Source organism: Antrostomus carolinensis, unplaced genomic scaffold, assembly GCF_000700745.2.
Source record: "Antrostomus carolinensis isolate BGI_N321 unplaced genomic scaffold, ASM70074v2 scaffold23185, whole genome shotgun sequence".
In the NCBI taxonomy this organism is placed as follows: domain Eukaryota; kingdom Metazoa; phylum Chordata; class Aves; order Caprimulgiformes; family Caprimulgidae; genus Antrostomus; species Antrostomus carolinensis.
The window spans coordinates 26,900-47,089 of record NW_010318741.1 but is presented as its reverse complement, the minus strand read 5'-3'; the positions used below and the strand labels follow the sequence as shown (position 1 = coordinate 47,089).

The 20,190-nt window shown below is 41.2% G+C and overlaps 1 protein-coding gene across 1 annotated transcript in view; it reads right to left on the bottom strand.

Moving 5' to 3' along the window:
* Window positions 1-20,190, bottom strand: part of ARMH3 (armadillo like helical domain containing 3) — a gene marked incomplete at its 5' end in the record, with an annotated part of 115,525 nt that overhangs the window by 69,293 nt on the left and 26,042 nt on the right. Inside the window, 5 exons of the mRNA XM_029085207.1 lie at window positions 721-847; window positions 1,364-1,446; window positions 15,233-15,321; window positions 18,225-18,285; window positions 19,699-19,768. Of these exons, the coding sequence (XP_028941040.1) occupies window positions 721-847; window positions 1,364-1,446; window positions 15,233-15,321; window positions 18,225-18,285; window positions 19,699-19,768 (430 nt within the window). The remainder of the gene's footprint in view (window positions 1-720; window positions 848-1,363; window positions 1,447-15,232; window positions 15,322-18,224; window positions 18,286-19,698; window positions 19,769-20,190) is intronic.

Here is a 20,190-nt window from a genome sequence, read left to right as displayed (position 1 = left end):
CCTTGGCTGCAGGCTCCTGTGTATACCCTGCCTGATTATGCCTCCATGCATTCCTTGCTCTCCTTTGTTCCTCTTTTCCCTGCTGGCTGTCACTTGGTGTCATTCCAGCATGCCTCCCTCTCTTTGAAGGATGGCAGCTTCTCCCGTTTTGCCAGTAGGCACATTCTTCAGTCCAGTGATTTGCTTGTCACTGCAAACAGGTTTGTGAGGGCTGTTCTCTTGGTTTGTTTTGGCAATGAGCATAGTAAATCTGATTTGTCTAGCACAGCAAGCTTCCTGTTATAAGTTTCTCAAATTCTTTTCTAAATTCTTGTTTGCGTTGAGTATTTCTCTGTGCTGGTTGGTTCTACAGCATGTACCTGCCTTCTGACTTGAAACTGTTGAATATAATAGATGCAAACTACACAAAGATGCATGAAATAACACTTACTCAGTTGTGACAACAAATTTATATTTCTAACCACAGTAAGTGGCTGCTAGAGAAGCAATGGGTCTGTTCCTATTTTTTTTTCTGACTAAAAAAAAAAAAATTATCCCTTTAACAAGTTTCTGTCTCTCTCAGTTCTTAATTTACCAAACATGTCTTAGTACACAAAGCATGTCTACTCACCAAGACACACATCAGTAGCAGGCAGACAGAAAAAAGCTGGCACGAACATCCCTCCAACACCACCCTCAATTCCAGTCAACAGTAGTCCTGACCAGTCAGGAGGTACTCACCCATAGAATAAAGGTTGTCAAAGTTCTGATGCATCCGAATGATTTCATAATACAGCTCATCATAGCTGCTGGGAGTGGGGAGAAAGGTGTCTCCGTAAGTGATGAACATGTTGAACAGGTTCACAACCTACACAAGGAAGTGAAAAGAAGTTACAACAGGAATATTTACACAAAATCTATTCTGCAACAGAAACAATACAAACTATGTCCAAAACCTTCAAAGAAATAGCTCTCAGTTGCATTACACAGTATTACATTACTTCATTGCTTTATCTATTATTTTCCGTATAGTACACAAGAGACAGACAAGAAGCTTAAATATTATTGTACCTGGGGCTAGGAAAACAGGTTTCTATTATTTTGTACACAAAGGGCCACACAAGAAGAAAAAACATTACCAAATCTGGAAAATTAAACTAACCTTTTCCTCACATAGACTTGTTTATTTCAATGAGCAGATCTTACAGTAAGTCCAAGCACTGCCCTTTCCAAACATGTAGCAAGACCAACCACACTGATACTCCTCCACTTTGTGGCCTTGCTTTGGTATCTCCTTACCAGGCCAGAAATCCTGGATTCTTTCCTAAGATTCATTCAAGATTAAGTTTTTTAAAGTAAGAGGATTTGCTTTGTCTTTACTCACCATAAGAGCAAGGGTGAAGATGTTGTGCTTGGCCAGCAACACAGTCTCATTAGACATGAGGAACTTCAACAAGTTGATCAAAGCTAGGAGAAAATAATACTTATTTTTACAATAAAATTAAAAGCAAAGCCATTCTTACCAAGTCACTTAAATACAGATGCTTTTTCATTATCTAGTATAAACTAACCTATATCACTTTACATGTGGGCTGTGTTGGGGTTTTTTTTGTGGCCAACATGATGTGTAGTCAGCCCCAAACTGTCACTATTTTTGATACATGCAGTTAAAAAAAAGGTAACCAAAAAACCAGAGCATAGCTTTTCTGTAGTTCTGAGTCAGTGCTGCTGCAGTAGTACAAGAAAGGATATAGTACTTTATTGTGTCAGTTATCTAGGCCAGTAAAGACTACAGATCTGGTTCACACTTGTCTTAAAAAAAACAAAAGCTCATGCTGTAACTACCCAAAATCAGTTAGTGATAGTGGGAATTAACAAAAACACTGGCTAAAAGAGCTTTAATCAAACAGACTTTACAATAAAAAATTGTATTCATACTATTCATACACTTGAATAAAATCAAAAGTTCTTTATCTTTTTTTTTTTTCCTAGTTCTTGAAAACTTAAAAAAAGAAAGCTATTTTATTCTGCATTATAGCTGCTCAGGACTGAAAGTTGATGCCTGCCTAGAACAGATTCTTAATGTACTCTCTGCTCTGAAGTCAACAGATTTCAAGACTTAAACCATCTGAATTAGATGGCCTGCAAAGTCAAGCTGGAATGCTAGACAGACTTTTTAAAGAAGGTTCTTAATTACCTACTAATTGGTAACTGCATCTAACAGAGTTAACACCAGGCATTACTCCAATTTCTTATAGGTGCAACTAGAATTTGTTCATCTGGTCTTCCCCAGACTGTTACACAAGTGGTACACACTGCCCAGTAACCTGTGAGAAAACCAACTCCCGTTTGGGGGAGCCCCATAACTAATAGAGAACAGACCATTCATCTCAGCCCAAAGGTACAGGCTATGGAACAGGAGGAGATAAAGCACGGGGAACAGGAAGGGCAAAATTTAGATACATCCCCACTTCAGGATTATAAAGTATTCACAAAAAGTAAAATCAAAAAATGTACAGTAAAAAGATGTGAAGAGACTGGAAGGTGTGGAACTAAACAAAATTGTAAGATTCTGAACACAGTCCTGCAATCACTACCTTCCAACCCCAGAAGTTCACTAGGAGTATCAAAAGTTTATATATGCCCCTCAAACTACAGCCCTAGTGTGGGTATTTATTTATTGCAGACAAAAGTTACTTCAGTTTAATTTACCAGCTAATGGCTTGATGCTGAACTGCAACAGAATGAACAAAGTTCTCGGCAAACTCCAGACACACAAGTGATTTATATTTCAGAGCTATTCTAGGACTTAACAATCAGCAGTACCACCTTCTCCCTTCCATCATAGCAGCCCACCTCATGAAGCAGATATATTAATACCTTTTCAACCCAACCACAGAGCTCCCCATACCATCATCACCTCATCATCAGCCTGAAACTCCTGAGACCAAAAGCAGAGCCTGGATTCCATAATAATCCAGCTCTGTAAATACTCCTGTCAGATATTTTTCTGTAGAACAGTGTTTCAAAACAAAGAAGTAGCAGGTACAGATGGGCTCTCCACCAGAGCAGAGATCCAGCTAAAAACAGGTTGCCAAGGTAACCAAGCCTCCACAGCAAAAAAGTAAGTCTCCCACAGTCAGTGCCTCGGACTGAAGTCAGGTGCCCTGCATCTCTGTCACACCAGCTTACTGCCCTTCTCTCTATTTAATAATTATAAACATGCTTTTACCTCTTTCCCGGCCACACAAGTCCACATCGCCACATCTCATGACCAGGAGCTGCTGTTCAACTACTAACAGTTGGAGCTTCTGGAAGTAGAGTAGCAGAGCTCTGGATTTTCTGCAACAAGTGATATTAAGCCTCCTGTTTGACCCATCACCTCTCATTCTCCCACCAGAACCCTTCTGAAAGGCCTTTGCCAGTGGGTAATAGCACAGCGGGATGAGAAGCCACTGAACATACAAACACAGAGAACGTGAAAGCTGCCCGTGGAGGGGAGACACTATTTTTAAAAGAACGAGTGTAGCCATCATTTGTCTAGAGCATGGGCACTCTCCGACTGACAGGGACAAGCACCCTACAACTGCCCACTGCAGTATTTCTCAGGTACCACCCTGAAGCACTTGCACTGTTCTATATTGGTGACAACATTTGAAGGAGAACTGTTGCTCTGTTCTACCCCAACAACAGCTCCTACGTTTGTTCCAACTGTTGTGATGAATTTGCTCATGTTTAATTTTCCTGTCCCAGTTAGAAAGAAGACAAGAGATTACCACTGCTTGAAATCAGTCTTTATACCTGAATTGCAGTACATCATAGTCCACTCACACCTGATCTATGTTGTTCCTTCCCTAAGAACTAGGAAGGAGAGGGATATGCTTCACATAAACAATAAACTCAGTGCTGGGCTCAGAGCAGGTCAGAAGAACTAACCCACCAGATTTACAGTCACTGTGTGCACTGCACACACAAATTTATCCAACTGTTTGGAAACCACACATTCCTAAGAAGGTACAGTGCTCCAAATCAGGATATACACTACATCAATGCTCAGAGAGCAACCAGTCTTTCCCATACCAGCACATTCCACACCAGCCTCTGCTCAAGTGGCTCTAAGGAACAGGAACACAGTGGAAAATGAGCTCTTAAATTATGGCCACTTGTGTCTCTGTAGTTTGTTTACAAGGCAGACCCCACACTGAAAGTGAGGACAGCTATGCCCTGGGGTTTCCAGGATAAACAAATTTTAGATCCAGCTTCATATGTCCAGTGCCTTTCAGTGACAATCACACATACAAAATAAACCCTTAGAGCAAAGGCACAACTGGCTGAATGCCCCCCCACCCCTGGGACACTGCTGCTACTACTCCTGAGCAACCCAAAGCCAAAACAGATGTGTCACTTTTTCCCTGCTGAAATCAACTGTTCTGCTCTCACATCTCATATCTGCAGGCTGCCCTCTCACACTAGCCAGGAAACTATCCATGTTTGTTCCCAACGAAGGAGCAGTTCAATCTCTCAGCTGCACACGAAGGCAGACAGAACTGTGGCCTTCGCTTGGGCTCAGCCACATTATCCCTATCTGTCCTCTAGGATTTAACAGTGACGGATGGTTTGGGAATGGGATCTCTTTCAACATTAACTGGAAACAGTACTATTCTTGCAATAGCCTCTAGAGACTTGTTGGTTGGTTTTTTTTTTTAAGATACCTGTGTTTGGCATCCCTCACCAGGACACAATACCCCCGCTGTCTTGAAACATCCACAATTTCACAATTCAATAGCGTCACTAGAACTTCTTTAGCAACAAAAGCAGGAGGCTGTAAATAAACTAAGCTAGCAGCCGTTGGTATTTGCATGCAAGCTCCTCATTTTGTGACCTAAGCTGAGCACACTGGCTATGCTTCTTAAGTCAAGAAGAAAAGAATATGGCCTGAACACCTACATTTACAGCCTCAAAACCAAGAAGAGAAGTCTGTTTAATGGACATTTAAATTGGACATAAAGCCATATGATTGGTGGTATGTGAAAGGGGTGTAAAGCATCCAGATTGGTTTTTAAGCAATTTTCTCTCTCAAGGATTATTATAGCCAAAAGATGAAAAGTGACATCACCAGCTTTTACAGATACCCTCCTTGCTTTTTAAAATGAAATTATTGCAGTGAAAGAGGCTCTTAGCTCCTCTGCCACACAGCTGCTTTTAAGAATGGACACTGACCCTTATCAGCTCTTGTGACCAGCCTGTCTGCTGAGGAGCAATAGTACTCCTGCTCAGTTATTTGCTGCCCTTCTTCCAGCCAATCCTCTGCAAGAAGACTTTGGGCAGCCAGCATTTCTTCTTCTCTTCTACCAGGAAGGAGGTAATTTCTGTTCTGGACAGATGCCCTTCACTCCCTCCTTCCCCTACTCCTCCCACAGCAGACTTACCTTCTCTCCCTGTAAGCCTTATTGAAACAGAAGTATATTCAGCCCCAGCACATTTGGGATTCACACAAAGTTTTTATTCTATTTGGTGGCTGAGTGTTCACTGTTTGGATCACGTGTAATGTAACAGAAGCGTGGAGGCAGGTTAAATAGAGAAAAGGGGGGGAAAAAGAGACATAGTACCATCCCTTGGGCAAGTCAGAATGTAGCACAGACTCTGCCAAGAGCATCAGAAGGCTCTGATGTGTTATTGCACAACAGAGCAGAAGAGAACAGCCCTGAGACACACATCAATGAAAGCTTGGATGGGTTGAGCACAGTATGGAGGCCTCTGTCACTGCATCTGCTGCGTTTACAGGTCAAAAATCTTCTAATGGTGCATATAATGGTCCTCAACAAAGGAGCAAGGGAGAAAAAAAGACGTGAAGGCTCCTCAGCTGCACTATAACATCAATTAAGAGGATCCTGTACTCTACTAAAATCCTCCAATTTTCTACCCTTCAGCTCTCAGGGCACACTGGGAAGAAAAATGATTTTCCCATTCCCTCTGGAAGTTACCATTGTACCAACAGTACACTCAGTGTCCTGCTTTCAGTGTTTCAATCCCCAACCTCCTTAGGGTGATCCCTACCCGCACATCACTACAGTGCAGTTGATAATGACATTTGGGCAATACTTCCTCGTGGCAGAGCTCCAGGCCTTCAAGTGCTTCAGCAGCACAGTAACTACCCTGGACCTCTTACAGACAGCCTGTTCACATACACACACTCTCAAGGCAAGGTCCATACACTCATTGTAGCACATGGTAAGCCAGATCTGGTAAGGATTAGCGCACTAGACTGGAACTGAGAAGAAACTGGATTCGATTCCTCAGGAAGCAGCACTTTGGTCTTTCAGTGCTTCAATTCCTCCAATATAAAAGAGAAAACAGCACCATTCTGTCTGCAACAGCACTAGAAGCATAAATAGATCAATGAGAGCATCCCTGGCTACACCCGGTCAGACCAAAGACCCACCTATGCTCAGTATTCTGTCTCTAACTGGTCAACATCAAATGCCAGTTGAAAAGTAATAGGCCAAACAATGCTTCGCTGTAATGCTCTTCCAGATTCCAAAATTCAGCATTCAACACAAGGGAAACTACAGCACAGAGTGTGGAAATAACAGACTCTCACAACACGGCAATACCATAACCACAGACCAGCCCACTCTCCTATTCCAGACTAGAAGTCACAAGAGCTAAGCCAGGATAACCATATATCCCACTGTGCTGTTATAAGGATGGGGAGAGACCCTGGAACAGAGTAATCACCTGTAATAAATGTTGTATCTGAAGACAAATTCAGAAGTAGGGAAGCAAAAGGCTAAAATATGATATACTGAGATGACCTGAGTGTTAAGAGGGTGCAGATCTGGCCACATTCAGCATGGGCAGATGCTCAGCATAACAGTGATCAAAACAAACTCAGTAGGAGATGAATATCTACAGATAGGGTTTGACAAAAAAGAACCAACAGAGGTAGTTTCCAGATAGAGCAGTAGGAATAGGAAGCGTGTCCGAGAAATAGCTACATTGCTATTACAAACTAATGCACCAGAACCCCCCGAGGCACAAACTATCCCGGCATCCTTGGACAAGTGAGCCAATTACTCAGGGACAGCGCTTGCAGCTTCCCGTCAATCAGCCAAAGCGCTAGAAAACATGACTGTTGCACCATTGCTGCAGTCCCCTCTCAGGGGAGCAGGGGAAGCAATAAAAGCTCTGTCAACATCACTATTTAACATACTTCAGCTCCTTCCCTCTGCTCCAATACAGAGGGAGCACATCGCTCATAGCTGTAACAATTCACCTGGCTGGATGGCTCCTCTAACCGCTGCCTCCCTGCTCACTGCCACAGGCACTGCCAAATTCCTGCTCCCAGCCACCAAAGCTCTGTGGCAGACAGCAGCTGGCTATTGGCAGGCTCCCCATCACCAGCATCTCAGCACTCTACAGCTGTTCCCTCTTCTCCCCATGACTCCCAGGGTATAAGCATGAAAGCAGCCTGTATTCTTAATGAGAAAAAACAGCTTGCCAGAGGGCTGGAGCACATGCTGGCATCAGCCATCGCTCCCAGGATCAGTCTAGTAGGCCATTTCACTTCCAGCCCTTTACTTTCTTTATATAGTCCCCATCCCTGGTACTCACTGTTCCCACCTAACCACAGCCAACGGTGTGAAAATTGCAAGCTTAATGGAAATGCTGATTGCTGATGACAGAGCAATGCTGTTTGATAGCAATCCAGCAAGCACTAAGAAAGAAACCAAATTTTCCAACTTCAGCTAAAGCTCAGATTAACAATACGCTTTTTTCTTAAAAATAAAAAAGCACATACCCACAAGCTTCATTCCTCTTTAAAGGAAAGGAAAGTATTGAGCTCAGTGCTATTCTATCTGACAGCGCAGGTTCACACTGTTAGTTAAATAGTAGTCTTGGGAGTTAAGGTTGCACATTTTTGCAACAAATTTGGGTTTTAAAACAGAAAGAAGAGCATCTGGAGAAAGAGCAGAAACACTGTGAGAACATGGAAAGACAGCGAAGTAAGGGACCCAGGAGTGCTACTTTCTGGAAGCAAAAAAGGGACACGGATAAATCACTGCATTCCAAATGCTGCAACCCTTCCATGCAGACAAAGAAATGGCTGTGAACAGCTCTGGCTGTAACACCTCTGTCATCAGTGGGACTGTTTACCAGGAGAAATTATCACACTATCTCCACTAGGTCACCATGACCTGTAAACTGTTAGGGATTCACAATCAAATTCTCCAGCATTAGCTACCTTTATTTTAAAAGTAGTTTGCAGGACAGAGCAACATATCCAGATGAAACCTGCCAGACTGAGACAGGATGACGAAAAGGTTACTAGACTTTAGTCCACTTAAATGACTAAATTCCCTTTGCACTCAACTGAGCAAGGCTTTGTTGATGAAGAATTCCCATCTTGATCTTACCAGATGATCAATAACAGACACAAATCTTACATTATTCTTTTTCTTTCTATCAGCAACCGGGGCCAAATTGTCTATCATCAGTATTAAAATATGTTAAAATAAAGTGAAACTACTAAACAGCTGGCCAATATTATCTATTTTCTTTCCATTTCAAAGATAAGGAACAGAAATAAAGCTTGCCACTGACCTGTCTGCAAGTAAGAGTGAGGCAAGTTGCCATAGACAAGGATAATTACATAAAATGCAAGTTAATCACAATTTTAATACTGATTTACTGAACCATTTAGAAATAAACACTAATTCCAAAACTTTAACTTATCCTTGGAATACTAAAGGACCTTGCTGGTTTTGCAATCATAGAGCTAAGCATCTCTGCCCTTAGGGTGCTAAAACAAGACCTGTGAGGTCCTGTCCTTGTCCTTCTTGGCACAGAAAGAAGTCATAAGCATGGCTGAAACAGTGAAAACATAATTCTGAGAAGAAAACATCCTTACCTCTTTCAAACATACAATACGTTAAAAAGCACAGGAGAAAAAAAAAAACAAAACAGGACACACACCCAAGCTAGACACCAGCTCTCATTCCTCAGTTTCCCACACCAAAGTATAGTGCCAAGAAATCATTCAAATAAAAGAATAGGAAAAGGGTATTTAGTCCCATCCCCGAGAGTTAAAAATGCTGAATAGCTCCCTTTCCAGATCATAGAATGATTTCTAACCCAAAGTTTCTATCCAGTAACACCTCCCAGCCTCCCTAACCTTCTAACCCGAGACCTCATCCCACTTAGTCCTTCCCATACTCAGGGCCTCCTATACCTCCTAATGCACTATCACCTCCAATTCACCTTAGGCTCTCCATCCTCCCAGGCTGAGATCCCCTCTGGCTCCAAAGACCCACCCCATCAACTCAGAAATCACATTCCCGCTGCAGCTGCTCAGCAGCCCACCTCTAACCAGCCTGCACACTGTTCCTGCCTCTTCATCCTTCAGTTCCTGGTGCTCCCACTAAACTACCACTGGGAGCTGCAGTGGGAGCCCATCCTTCCCACTTCTAGCCTCATTCCTCAGTGAAGCAGCACCCTCTCTAAAAAGCCTGCATCATCTTGTACTCAAATGACTCATGCAATCCCAAATCTCCAGCATTGCATATGGCACATGGCTCAGGGCTCTGAGTCACGTGGAGATGCCAATGTGCAGCTTTGAAAAGTTGGGCCAGCTTCCCGCTATCAAAAGGGATGGAGAAATGAGAGGGTAAGCACCAGGTAAAGCCTGCATTAGGGAGAGTATGTTGACCTACAAAAGTGTTAAAACTCTAGCATTTGTTCCATAGTTCTCTTCATAGTTTACAAGCAGCGCAGTGAAGTCAGAAAGCATTTCTGCTGGAAGGTATTTGAAAGGTCAAGTCTTGCATAATGACTCCTTTTTCTTCCCAAAACAGTAAGTTCAAGTAGAACCCTTTAAGAAAGACAAACAGACCTTCTTTGTACTCACCACAGATTTGATTTTACAAAAGCATTTTACACTTAACACACAAGCACCTGTTCCTTCTACCCCACCCCTACACGTGACCTCTGAAGATGCTGTGCTGAAGAGACGCTTGCAACATCCTTCACAGCTTAAAGACATTTCTTTCTTTGTCACTATATTATAGAATTCTTCAGTGTACAGAAATTACCACAGCAGCCTTATCCACACTATCAGTTGGACCATGACTGTTTCCTCTCAACTCTTAAGACTTCAGAAGCATGCAGAAGACAATAGTGTTGGATCTTGAACCTTGGTAGCATTTTTTAAAGCCACATAAAACATTCTGCGAGTTGGTAAGAAAATTGAATTTTAGGTCTTTCATTCTTTTCCCTAAAATATTTAAGTTATTTGCTAACTGGCCAACAGCACTATAGTCTTTCAGACTCTCATGGAACATAATGGTCAGGCATTTTACCAGTGAACTAGACTGTCTGGTATACAAGTATATGAATCCTGCCTCCACAAGAGCTGCAAGAAGACAAGCTTTCATCGCCAGGTAGCTGCTGCAGAATGTGGCAGTGACAGCAGGATTAGAGATGAAGGGGAGACACAACATCACCTGATTTCCAATCTGGTTCAGCAACACAAATCAGAGGGCTGAAGCAGACCTGATTAGCAGCTGGAGAACCATAAATGCTGCAGGTAACAAATACTGTCAGTAATCAGTATTTCAGCCACAGAAAAACAAAGCAAAGTACAAGAGTCTAAACAATACCACTTTAAACATGCAATGTATACAGGCAAGTGTGTTACATATACTGAAAGTGAGAGTTTTTCTCCCTTCAAAAAATATTGCTTCTTTATTTTAAAATGTCCCACAGAGGAACCTTTGACCTCTTTAGTATTCACCTAAAAAGAATCTGAAAGCAATGTTATCCTCATACTAAGGAGTCTAAAGGAAAAAGTATATTTTGTCCAGTAGCATTGCTAAAGTCTGCTTTGAAAATCCTGAAATAAAAATGGAGAAAAATTAACTTATTGACAGTGCTACATGTGAAGTACCTTCATTTTAACAGTGCATTCAGTGTCTATCAAATTAACTAAACTACAAGATAAGAAACTGTAGCCCTTATGTTACAATAATTTGGAAACCAATGTTCAATGCCTACTAATGGCAAAGCTCATTTTTAATCCTACTTTGCATTCAATTGCCCTAATAAATAGCTATTTCACCATTATTCATTATTTTATTTAAGATTTTTTTTATTATCTACTCTTGCTATTATAAGTCTATATCAGAATTGCTTTTCTGTTTCTTTAAACATGGCCTTTGCTTAAAGCAAACCATAGCAACTGCAAAGTTACCTGCACCCCCTAAGCTCTAAGCAAATTGCTCAAGCATTACTAATTTTGAGGTGGGAGGAGTTGAAGAAATTAGGGCTTTTTATATCAAAGGCTTAAATGACTCATGAAAACTCTTTTGGCACAGCTTATACATGCTTGACAACAACAGCATATATAGCACCTTCCATCGCTCAAGTGTACAAACTAGTTAAGAGTTCAACAATTAAAAACCCAAACCTGGCCTCTATGACCAGCAAAATCAATCTTATGGTTTCACACAACAAGGAGCAGAACTTAAAAACATTAGGCATAACATGCTATTTCTGAGAGCAGAAATTGTTGTTGGTTGTTTACTTGGTTGTTACCAAGTAAAGTTTCATTATCAGCTCTATAAAGTACCTTACACTTGATATTGAATAGATCAGTGTTTAAAAAGTACCAGGTAGCTGTCACAACAGTCCAGGAGATTTGCCAATTGGCCAAAATGTCTGTAAGGGAACAGGTTAACACAATCCTATCTACTTACAGTCTCTGACCTTGGACAAATTTCCAGGCTAGTCACCAGTTACAGTACATTGTCACAGAAGAAAAATCTGAACATTTTCTTCAGCGTCCAAAGGGAAGAGTCACATACTAACCACAGATGATTGAACTGAAAGCTAATAATCTGCTGAAAGTCTATTAAAGAAGAACCAAGATCAACAGGCATCTCTGGATATGAATGTCTGGTGCACCTATCAGTAACTGTACTTGGTAACCATTTTCCTAGGCTAATCAAATTAAAATTGCTTTTTGCTCTCCAGCACACTTTTTAGAGTATTCCAGAATCTAGCTCCACTAGTGATTCAATATTTATTTTCACATGACTTTTAGCTAGAGTCAAGATTATATGCATTACTTCCAACACCTAAAGATCTTCCTTTCTGTCAGTCGTGCTTTCAGCTCTCAAACCCCTGCACCATTCTCTGTCAGCCAAATATTCTTGGTCATCCGGTCAGCACAGCTAGAGATTTATACTGTATTGAGCGCCATGGTGATGGCCTCTTGACTTAGTATGAAAGAACTAAACTAACAAGGAAACTAAGGCTGGATCACAACCAAAGACTCAGTAACAGTACTGCTCTTCCTCAAGCTCAGATGTTGAAAAAGGTAGTCCAACAGAAACAAGATCCTCTGTAAGCAATGTGCCACACAGTGGCATACCCCAAAACTATGAAGTATTACAGACTGCACAAACAGCCTGATAGGTGTCCTGAGAGATGCCAAACACCTGGCTCCACTGCTTTTTTTCTTTGCATCTTAAAAATCAAAAAAGGAAATGCAGAAACTTTCTCAAAGTGCTGCTGGCCTTCTATACTGAAGACAAAGGAAGAGCATCTATCCATCAGATGACACACGAGTAGCTTTACTTAATTTTAGACCATCTAACATTAGAATCGGCAATCGAACACAAGGCTCCATACATTGCTATTGCTTCCACCTACAATCTCAGTTCCTCCGCACCCTGTACTGACTACCTAGCCCACAGTATTCCCTCTGTTGTCTTCTCTCACTCATTTTTCTGCCTGAACAACTCTCCTCCTTTTACGTGCCAGGTAGAATTCTCTCCCAATCTTTTCTTTCAACACCTCCTTACACCAATTCCCTCCAGCTTCTTAGTTCCACTCAGCTCTTCTGGGGGGCTTCCGTTGCTATTATCCACGCTGCACAATAGGGGCATTGCTTCAGTCATCACACGCCTTGTCATTCAAGAAGACAAGTGTGGGCTTGAATACCTTCTGTAAAGCACACCTGATGGGGCAACCTGAGATCTCACACCTTACAGTGATTAGCTGCTCCCTCTTAGCTCTTCATCCCACAGTGATAACTAATTCTTTGATCCAAAATAAAAGCCCGAAGGGGAATATGCTCACATAAATGATAGAAAGGAATTCAGAAGTCCCTGTGCTCTGGTTTGGAATCGCTTGTCAGATTGAACAAGACCAGAAAAAATAGCCATTCTTCCACATCAAAGGCAGCAGTATTCTGGGGAACCAAAGAGAAGCCTTGACAGGGATAAGAGTTAATTATGAAATATATCTCAAGGTAAGGCTGGTGATTAGCATTTAGTCTGCCACACGTAGCACTCTAGAAGTAAACAGCTGGAGCAGCCAGGATGTGCCCTTTTACAGGTGCACATACCATTCAACCCAGGGTCCTTCCAGCCTGTATGAATCACCCAGCAGCTGCTGAAGAATCTCTCTGTTCACCTCAACATACTATAGGAAAAAAATTGAAACATGCTTGTCATAATTTACTCCTGCATGAGAGGATGTCCCTAAACATGTGGAAATCTATAGCAAGCGTGGAGCTCTTCAGCTCTGTCAGGTGCACAGACATTCCAGGTCCTTCACAGAAACCTGACCAATCTGAGTTGTTTTTACCTTACTGCTTTGCTTTCAAAGCATGTGTAGCATAATAGTTAACACTTCTGAGGCACTTCACATTTCTGAAGCACTATACGAATACCAGTTAGAGACAGCTAGCAAGAATATCCAAGATACTGAATCCCAGTGTGCAGCAAAGATTTTTATTTTTTAACCCTAAAATAGGGAAAGTTAAGAATCGAAAGATGCCTAAGAGTGTGCTCTCTGAACTGTGTAACAGTACCTCCACGCAAAAGGCATTACATTTGAGACTTCCATATTGCCAGTGTGTAGGAAAGACCCAGCTCAGCCTGGCCAAATAGGAATGGATCCAGTTCACTGGTAACCACTGAGAAGATACCACTCACACTGTCAGATGCAATTTCTATTCACAATAGACATCCACATTGTACATGCTCTTCTCCTGAGCCGGCAGTACACTGCAGCCATGCCTCTAGGGGCTCTGTTCTGAAGAAAACAACTGAAAAGAAAACGCTAATCCCTTAATTAGGGGCACCCACTTCACCTTCTACAGAAATAATTTAGAAAGTCTGAATGGTCCACATGTCACACAAGGTGAGAATTTAATAACTGAAAGTGGTTGGTTCATTTCTCTGTACCTACACTCAGCTGTGCAAAGCTACTGAAGGGAGGTACTCAGTGCTAATTGAGAATAGCTTCACAAACCATTCATCACTACCTTTTTCAAAAGCCATCCTCTCTCAAATTTCTGATGGGAGTTGCGTTACACCAGCAAATTCATTTATCCTAGGTCTCAAGCACAGCTCCAGGAATACACAATTAGGGCCACATTCCCTTGAATTTTCATAAACCTCTTGTTTAAGCCACAACAGCTGGAGGATTAACTGTACTTTCCTAGTTGAGCTACTTCACTGCTTGCAAGATAAGAACAGAAGCACACACCATATCCACAAAAGAAGCCTGTTAGGTCTCATCATCCATTCTGCTACCCCCTTCCTCAGACCTCCCACACAATGATGGCATCATAAAACAGTCCTACAAGGTTACGTCCACTAGATTATGAGAAACAAGTCAAACCGCATAATACTTATCCATCTCGGGATGCCAGGGATTAACCAGGCTATCTACCATCAATACAAAGGTCACAGTTAAAAGCCTCTCTTCCCTCCCATTGATGTTGCTAGGTTGCTCTCTTCAGTAGGAGTTGCCACACACTATTCTATGTGTATCCATCTCTTAACAGTAATAAGGAAAAGTAAGGTTCACCTTCCTTTACCCAAGAGCCTACCTCCTTTCTGCTCACAAACAGCTGAGAGAGAAACACTACTGCATAAAACATTACTCCATTTCTCCAATCAGGTGAAGAGAGACTCAGGTAATGAAAGAGAAAAACAAAAACACTTTGATACCATGGTGATCATGGCCAGACAAGAAAGTAAATTAGCTACCATTATGATAATGACCCTGCTTTCCAAAAGAGGTAATTTGCATGTAGCAACTAAGAAGCAAAATAAAGATGCTTTAATAGAATTGCTGCTTGCTGTTTAACCCTGTAGCAATGGAACAAGCAGTCACGGCCACCAAACAGCCACCCACTCTGGGCTTTTCATATTTGACTGTCTCTGCAGGTGCAAAGTACCTGACCAGAGCTCCCTCCAGGTGTAATGAAGCCTCACTCTGCATTTCTTCTGGTAGCATAGCAGCTTGTGCACAATCTGAATGCACCGTCTGGAAAAGAGAGGAGGACAAAGGATTAATTACATTGCATTTCCCAGCAATTCTACATCCAACCTGGAAATGTCTCTGAAATGAGCAGCAGGGAACTAGACAGACTCAAAGCCTGTCAGAGGAGGATGGGGCTCACTGTTTTGGGCTCCTAAAGGGAATAAACACTCACAAGAAAGAACCAGACAAGAGCAGAGCAAGGGTCCTGTATGCCAGATTTATCACAACATGATTGGACTGACTACAGATGCGTGTTGTTTACATTTAATTAATACTTTCCAATCTTTGCTGCCCTTAAATGAGGGCCTCATAAGCAATACAAAAGGAGTTACTTAACTTGCAGGCTTCATATGTACAAGATACTGAGCTCAGATTTTGTAAAATCTGGACACAACGGAGCTTTTCAGTTTCTTTGGACCAAAGGACGAGGCTAAAGAAAATGACAGAGTCAAACAAACTGCAGGATTTTGAGTTTGACTGAGGCATGCAGTTTAGTTATATAAAAAAAGAAAGATATTTCTGAGAAATTTTCCAGTCTCCTTAAACAAATAATTTAAGTATGAGCTTTGGAATGATCAAGCAATACACCTACAAGCTTTCAAATCCCCCAACATACAGCTAGTATACTTGTGAAGCCTCCAAATTCTGTAGGTCTCTACAGCATCTACTGTTCATACAAACTCTTAGGTGCATGAACATTCTTCACAAGTAACATCAGAACTAAATATACAATATAATAAGCAAATTCTCTAGCACTAGTTATCATCAAGGACAATACAGAAAATACATTCAAATTTGAATTTGTTAAACCAAGCTATTTTTAGTTACTGACATTTAGAAAAAAACAGAAGGAAGACCTCAAAAAGGAAAAATTCCCTTCTTCCCCAAATCCTTATTTCTCAAAAACATGTTATCGCATTAATATCAACATCTCTCTGAAAACACACTACTGAAAAAGACACTACATGTCAGACAAACAGAGAAATCAAATTATAAAGAAATGCATGGAAGTTATTCAAAATGGGGTGAAGAGTTCAAAATAAGTCTTTACAAAGCCCTAGGAAAGAATATGCAGAAGGTACACATTATTATTTTCAGATCCTTAGATCATCCCAAAAACATCACAACAGGGACTGAAACTAACTTTAGATGAATAAAGGTAAAACTGTTTATAATAGCTGAGCATCACATTAAGTGCTGTATTTCAAATTGGATTCTCATAAATTCAGCAAAGATAAGGAAGCAAACCAGCTAAGATACAGACAGCTGTCTTCACATCAGGAACAGCAATTGCTCTGGGGAGAGACCTGCTACTTTGACATTACTGATACCAGACGATGCCCAGTACATTCCCACCTATGTATTTGCTTGGCTGCAAGACTAAAACTGGCCTCTACAAAAAAGCTATTTAAGGCATTGACCAGAGAGAATCTGGCAATGGCTAAAATTTTTCTTTATAATTACAATAACTGTTAATGCAAAATACTCTGCAGACATATCTCAGCATTGAAACCTTGTGGTTGTATACAGTAGCATACAGCTTTCTGGGTGAAATCAAGGCATGGAAGAAAAGGCATGAGGAGGGGCATAACAGTCCTAGTAACCTTCCCTAAGGACCCAGAGCACCAGCTACCAGCCTACAGACTCCCAAATCACACTGCTTTAGTTATGAAACTACTTTGGTTATGAAGTTATCCATCCTGGTGGGGTGTCTCTGTTTTTTACCTTTGTGCTGAGGATTCATAATACACATAATGGACAAAAACCACCCTTGGTCAGAGGAATCTGGACTTCTCGTTTAAATATTAATATGCCCTCCCTTGAGCAGCTTCATACTGTCACCTTTTAAATGCACTGCAGAGAAGTATGACACTATTTGTGCATTCAGAACACCCATTTTGTCTGCAATAACTGCGTCTGCTATGGGATGGTTTCAGACAGGAGTGCAGTGAAAGGACTACACAAACATGCCAAAATGAATTGATACAGATGTCTGCTGATGGTTGCTACTGCTCATTATTTTTACTCTCATGGGGTTTCTAGATGTGACCTTACTTTTGAGCCCAAGCGTTTCACACCTTTCTTGTGAAATTCCAATGTACTACATTCACCTATAACTAATTCTCTATCTGTTATTAAAAAGCCATTTATCACAAACTCATAATTGAACTGTACAACCCTTGCAGAGGCACTGTAGTTGCAGGGTTACTTAGGCAAAATGAGAACATGCTGAAGAGTTACCTTAAGGGAAAACAGCCTATGTATCTTTAACTCTTCTACAGAATATAGTGCTGTTCAAGCCTTGGGGAAATTCAGTACAAACAGTCAGAACAAAGCCAATGATCTACCTAAATCCTATTTCTGCCCTCCAGGCTAAAGCAGAACAAAGCATTCTAGGGGCCTCCTGGGACACCTGGAGTGCTCACGTGTAGCCTTGTCCTCTTCTCTCCTTTTCTCCATTGCTAAGTTTTACCCCTTGCTGCCTAGTAGGCTATTTCAAGCTTAAACCTCTATCCCACTCTCCACATTGCCTTCCAGGCCTCACACCAGTCGTCCTTGGTTTTTCAAAACTATCTTTTCAGCTTCTAGACCAAGGTTCAGCTTCTGGAAGTAGGGATTCTTGCCATGACTGTTATTATGAAACTTCTTTCAGATTGAAAAGCACTTTGTATTTGATCAAGTAGATTAGGAAATCTGTCTGAAAGGTGGAAATTCATTTCGCTTTCAATTTTCTGGCACACAGAGCATTTTAGAAGTAGAAAAAGTTGCTGGAAGAGTTCATGAAAAGCCATCCTTCTCCTCACCAGCCACAAAGTGTTATTTCAGCCAAAAGAATGTTCTAAGACTAGAATTCTACCCAAATTTAAACTTCAAATGAAATCACAAGTCACCCCACAGACACTTACACATAGAGATCCATAGGAAATTCTTTCATCATGTGTGTTACAATGAACTCCACCATCAAATCTGACAGAAAAGAAAATGATACAGTAAGTAATGAGCTAGCTATGGTTAACTTCTAGTAGACAACAATGAGGAAGTCAAACTACCCCACCTACCTACATCTACTAGACAATAGTCCTGCTTAGATGAGAGAAATTTCCCTCTTTTTTTTTGTTTTAAAGAGAATTAGACATCCTCTGGAACTAAAAGCTACTGGAAACTGAGTGCATGCAATGTAATTTGCTTTGAGGCACTACTTGCCCATATGCTTTCCCCCACTATTAGTCAAATAAAGAATACATCATGAATTCTGATGCTTAGAATTGCTTTCATATTTCAAGTCTTGTCACCAGTGGAAAACCCCATTGAGAAGCACATTTCGGAAAATAATTCTTACCAGAAACAATGCACAACCTAGATGTTTAGAGAGAAGACACTGTAGAAAATGCCCATTTTTCCCTAAAATAAATCCTGATGCATTTAAACCTACTCTGATTTCAACATAGACTAAGCTTCTGCTTAAAGAGTATTCAGAAAGAAAAACAAAAACAAACACACTCTCCCCCCCCCCAAAAAAAAACTCCCACACAACACACGGGGAGGATGTCTCTCTCTAACATTTAAGGGCTCCCAGCATGAGGATAAGAGGCAAAGAGTGCAGAAATACAATTGAAAAAGAAGTTACTATGGTTCAGTTAATAAACACTAACTGAATGTGTGTGTTTCCTGCCCAACACAACTTTGGCATAAAATGCTGAACCCAGGCCAGTGGTAACAATAGTAACCCCCCCTACGGTACTACTAGCCTAGCACTGTAACTCCATTGTGACTAAAAACAGCCCAGGCAAAGACTGCATGAAAACTGATAAGTCTAAAAAGATTCTTCACACAGCTGTTATGACTTGGCTTCAAATGCTGGAGTCTGAGACTGCTTCCATATCACCAGGCTTAAGAGTCATTCAGGGATCCAGACTCCATCCATTTCTGTACCCATTTATCCTTTTGGCTTCCACAGCAATAAGCATCAGAATCTAATAATACGCTGTGTGAAAAGCTTTCAACTGGGCTTCCATATCCACATGCCAAACCAACCCTAACTACTGACATTCCTATTGGGCTTTTGCTCAGAAAATGCTAAATGCCCAGAAAACACCTTTCCCCAACAAACATCTGTCCTTTTTGTAGGTTTGCCCTCATCATATAATCTAGAAAACACTTGTGACCAACCATTACTACATTCACCTAAAATTCTGAATTTATTTATCAACTGCTGTCCCCATTGTTACTTACTCAGGCAAAGGGGGCCAACAGGCTTCTGAAAAAATTTCTGCAAATGTAAACCCACCCTTCCCCTTAATCCATAAATCTCCTATTTCTACTGCAGAACAAAAGATGTTTTGGGAACCACAAGTACACAGGTACTCAAACAATACTCACCAAGCACCGCACACACCAGTGGGCGACAGGGCAGGTTCTTGTCTGCTGCTTTCTTCCTATGTCTCATTGGCTTCAGGCACACAAAGATGAAAAAAGGTCAGCAGAAGCCTGAAGTGATATTCTGTATATTACTGTATCTTTCATGCAAATACTACCATCAGCAAAGGCTTCCCTTTGTCTTTTTCTCCAACTGCTATCTCATCTGTATTAATCCTAAAGGCCATGGCTGGAGCAAAATTGTGCCTGCTTTTCAGTATGCTGACCACTGGGTTTTTGTTTCTCTAGTTGTGTAACTGCAGGACATTGTTATATCATGGGGAGGAGGGGGAGAGGAAAATAAACACAGAAGGAAAAAAAATATATCACATTGTAATTCCTCCCCTTTGGTTAACATACTCATTTGCTCCTGACCCAGAAGCCTGATCTGCATTCTTAACAGCATGTGCAGTATTAAATGGCTTTGGTCTTGATTGTAACAGGCCAGAAAGGCTG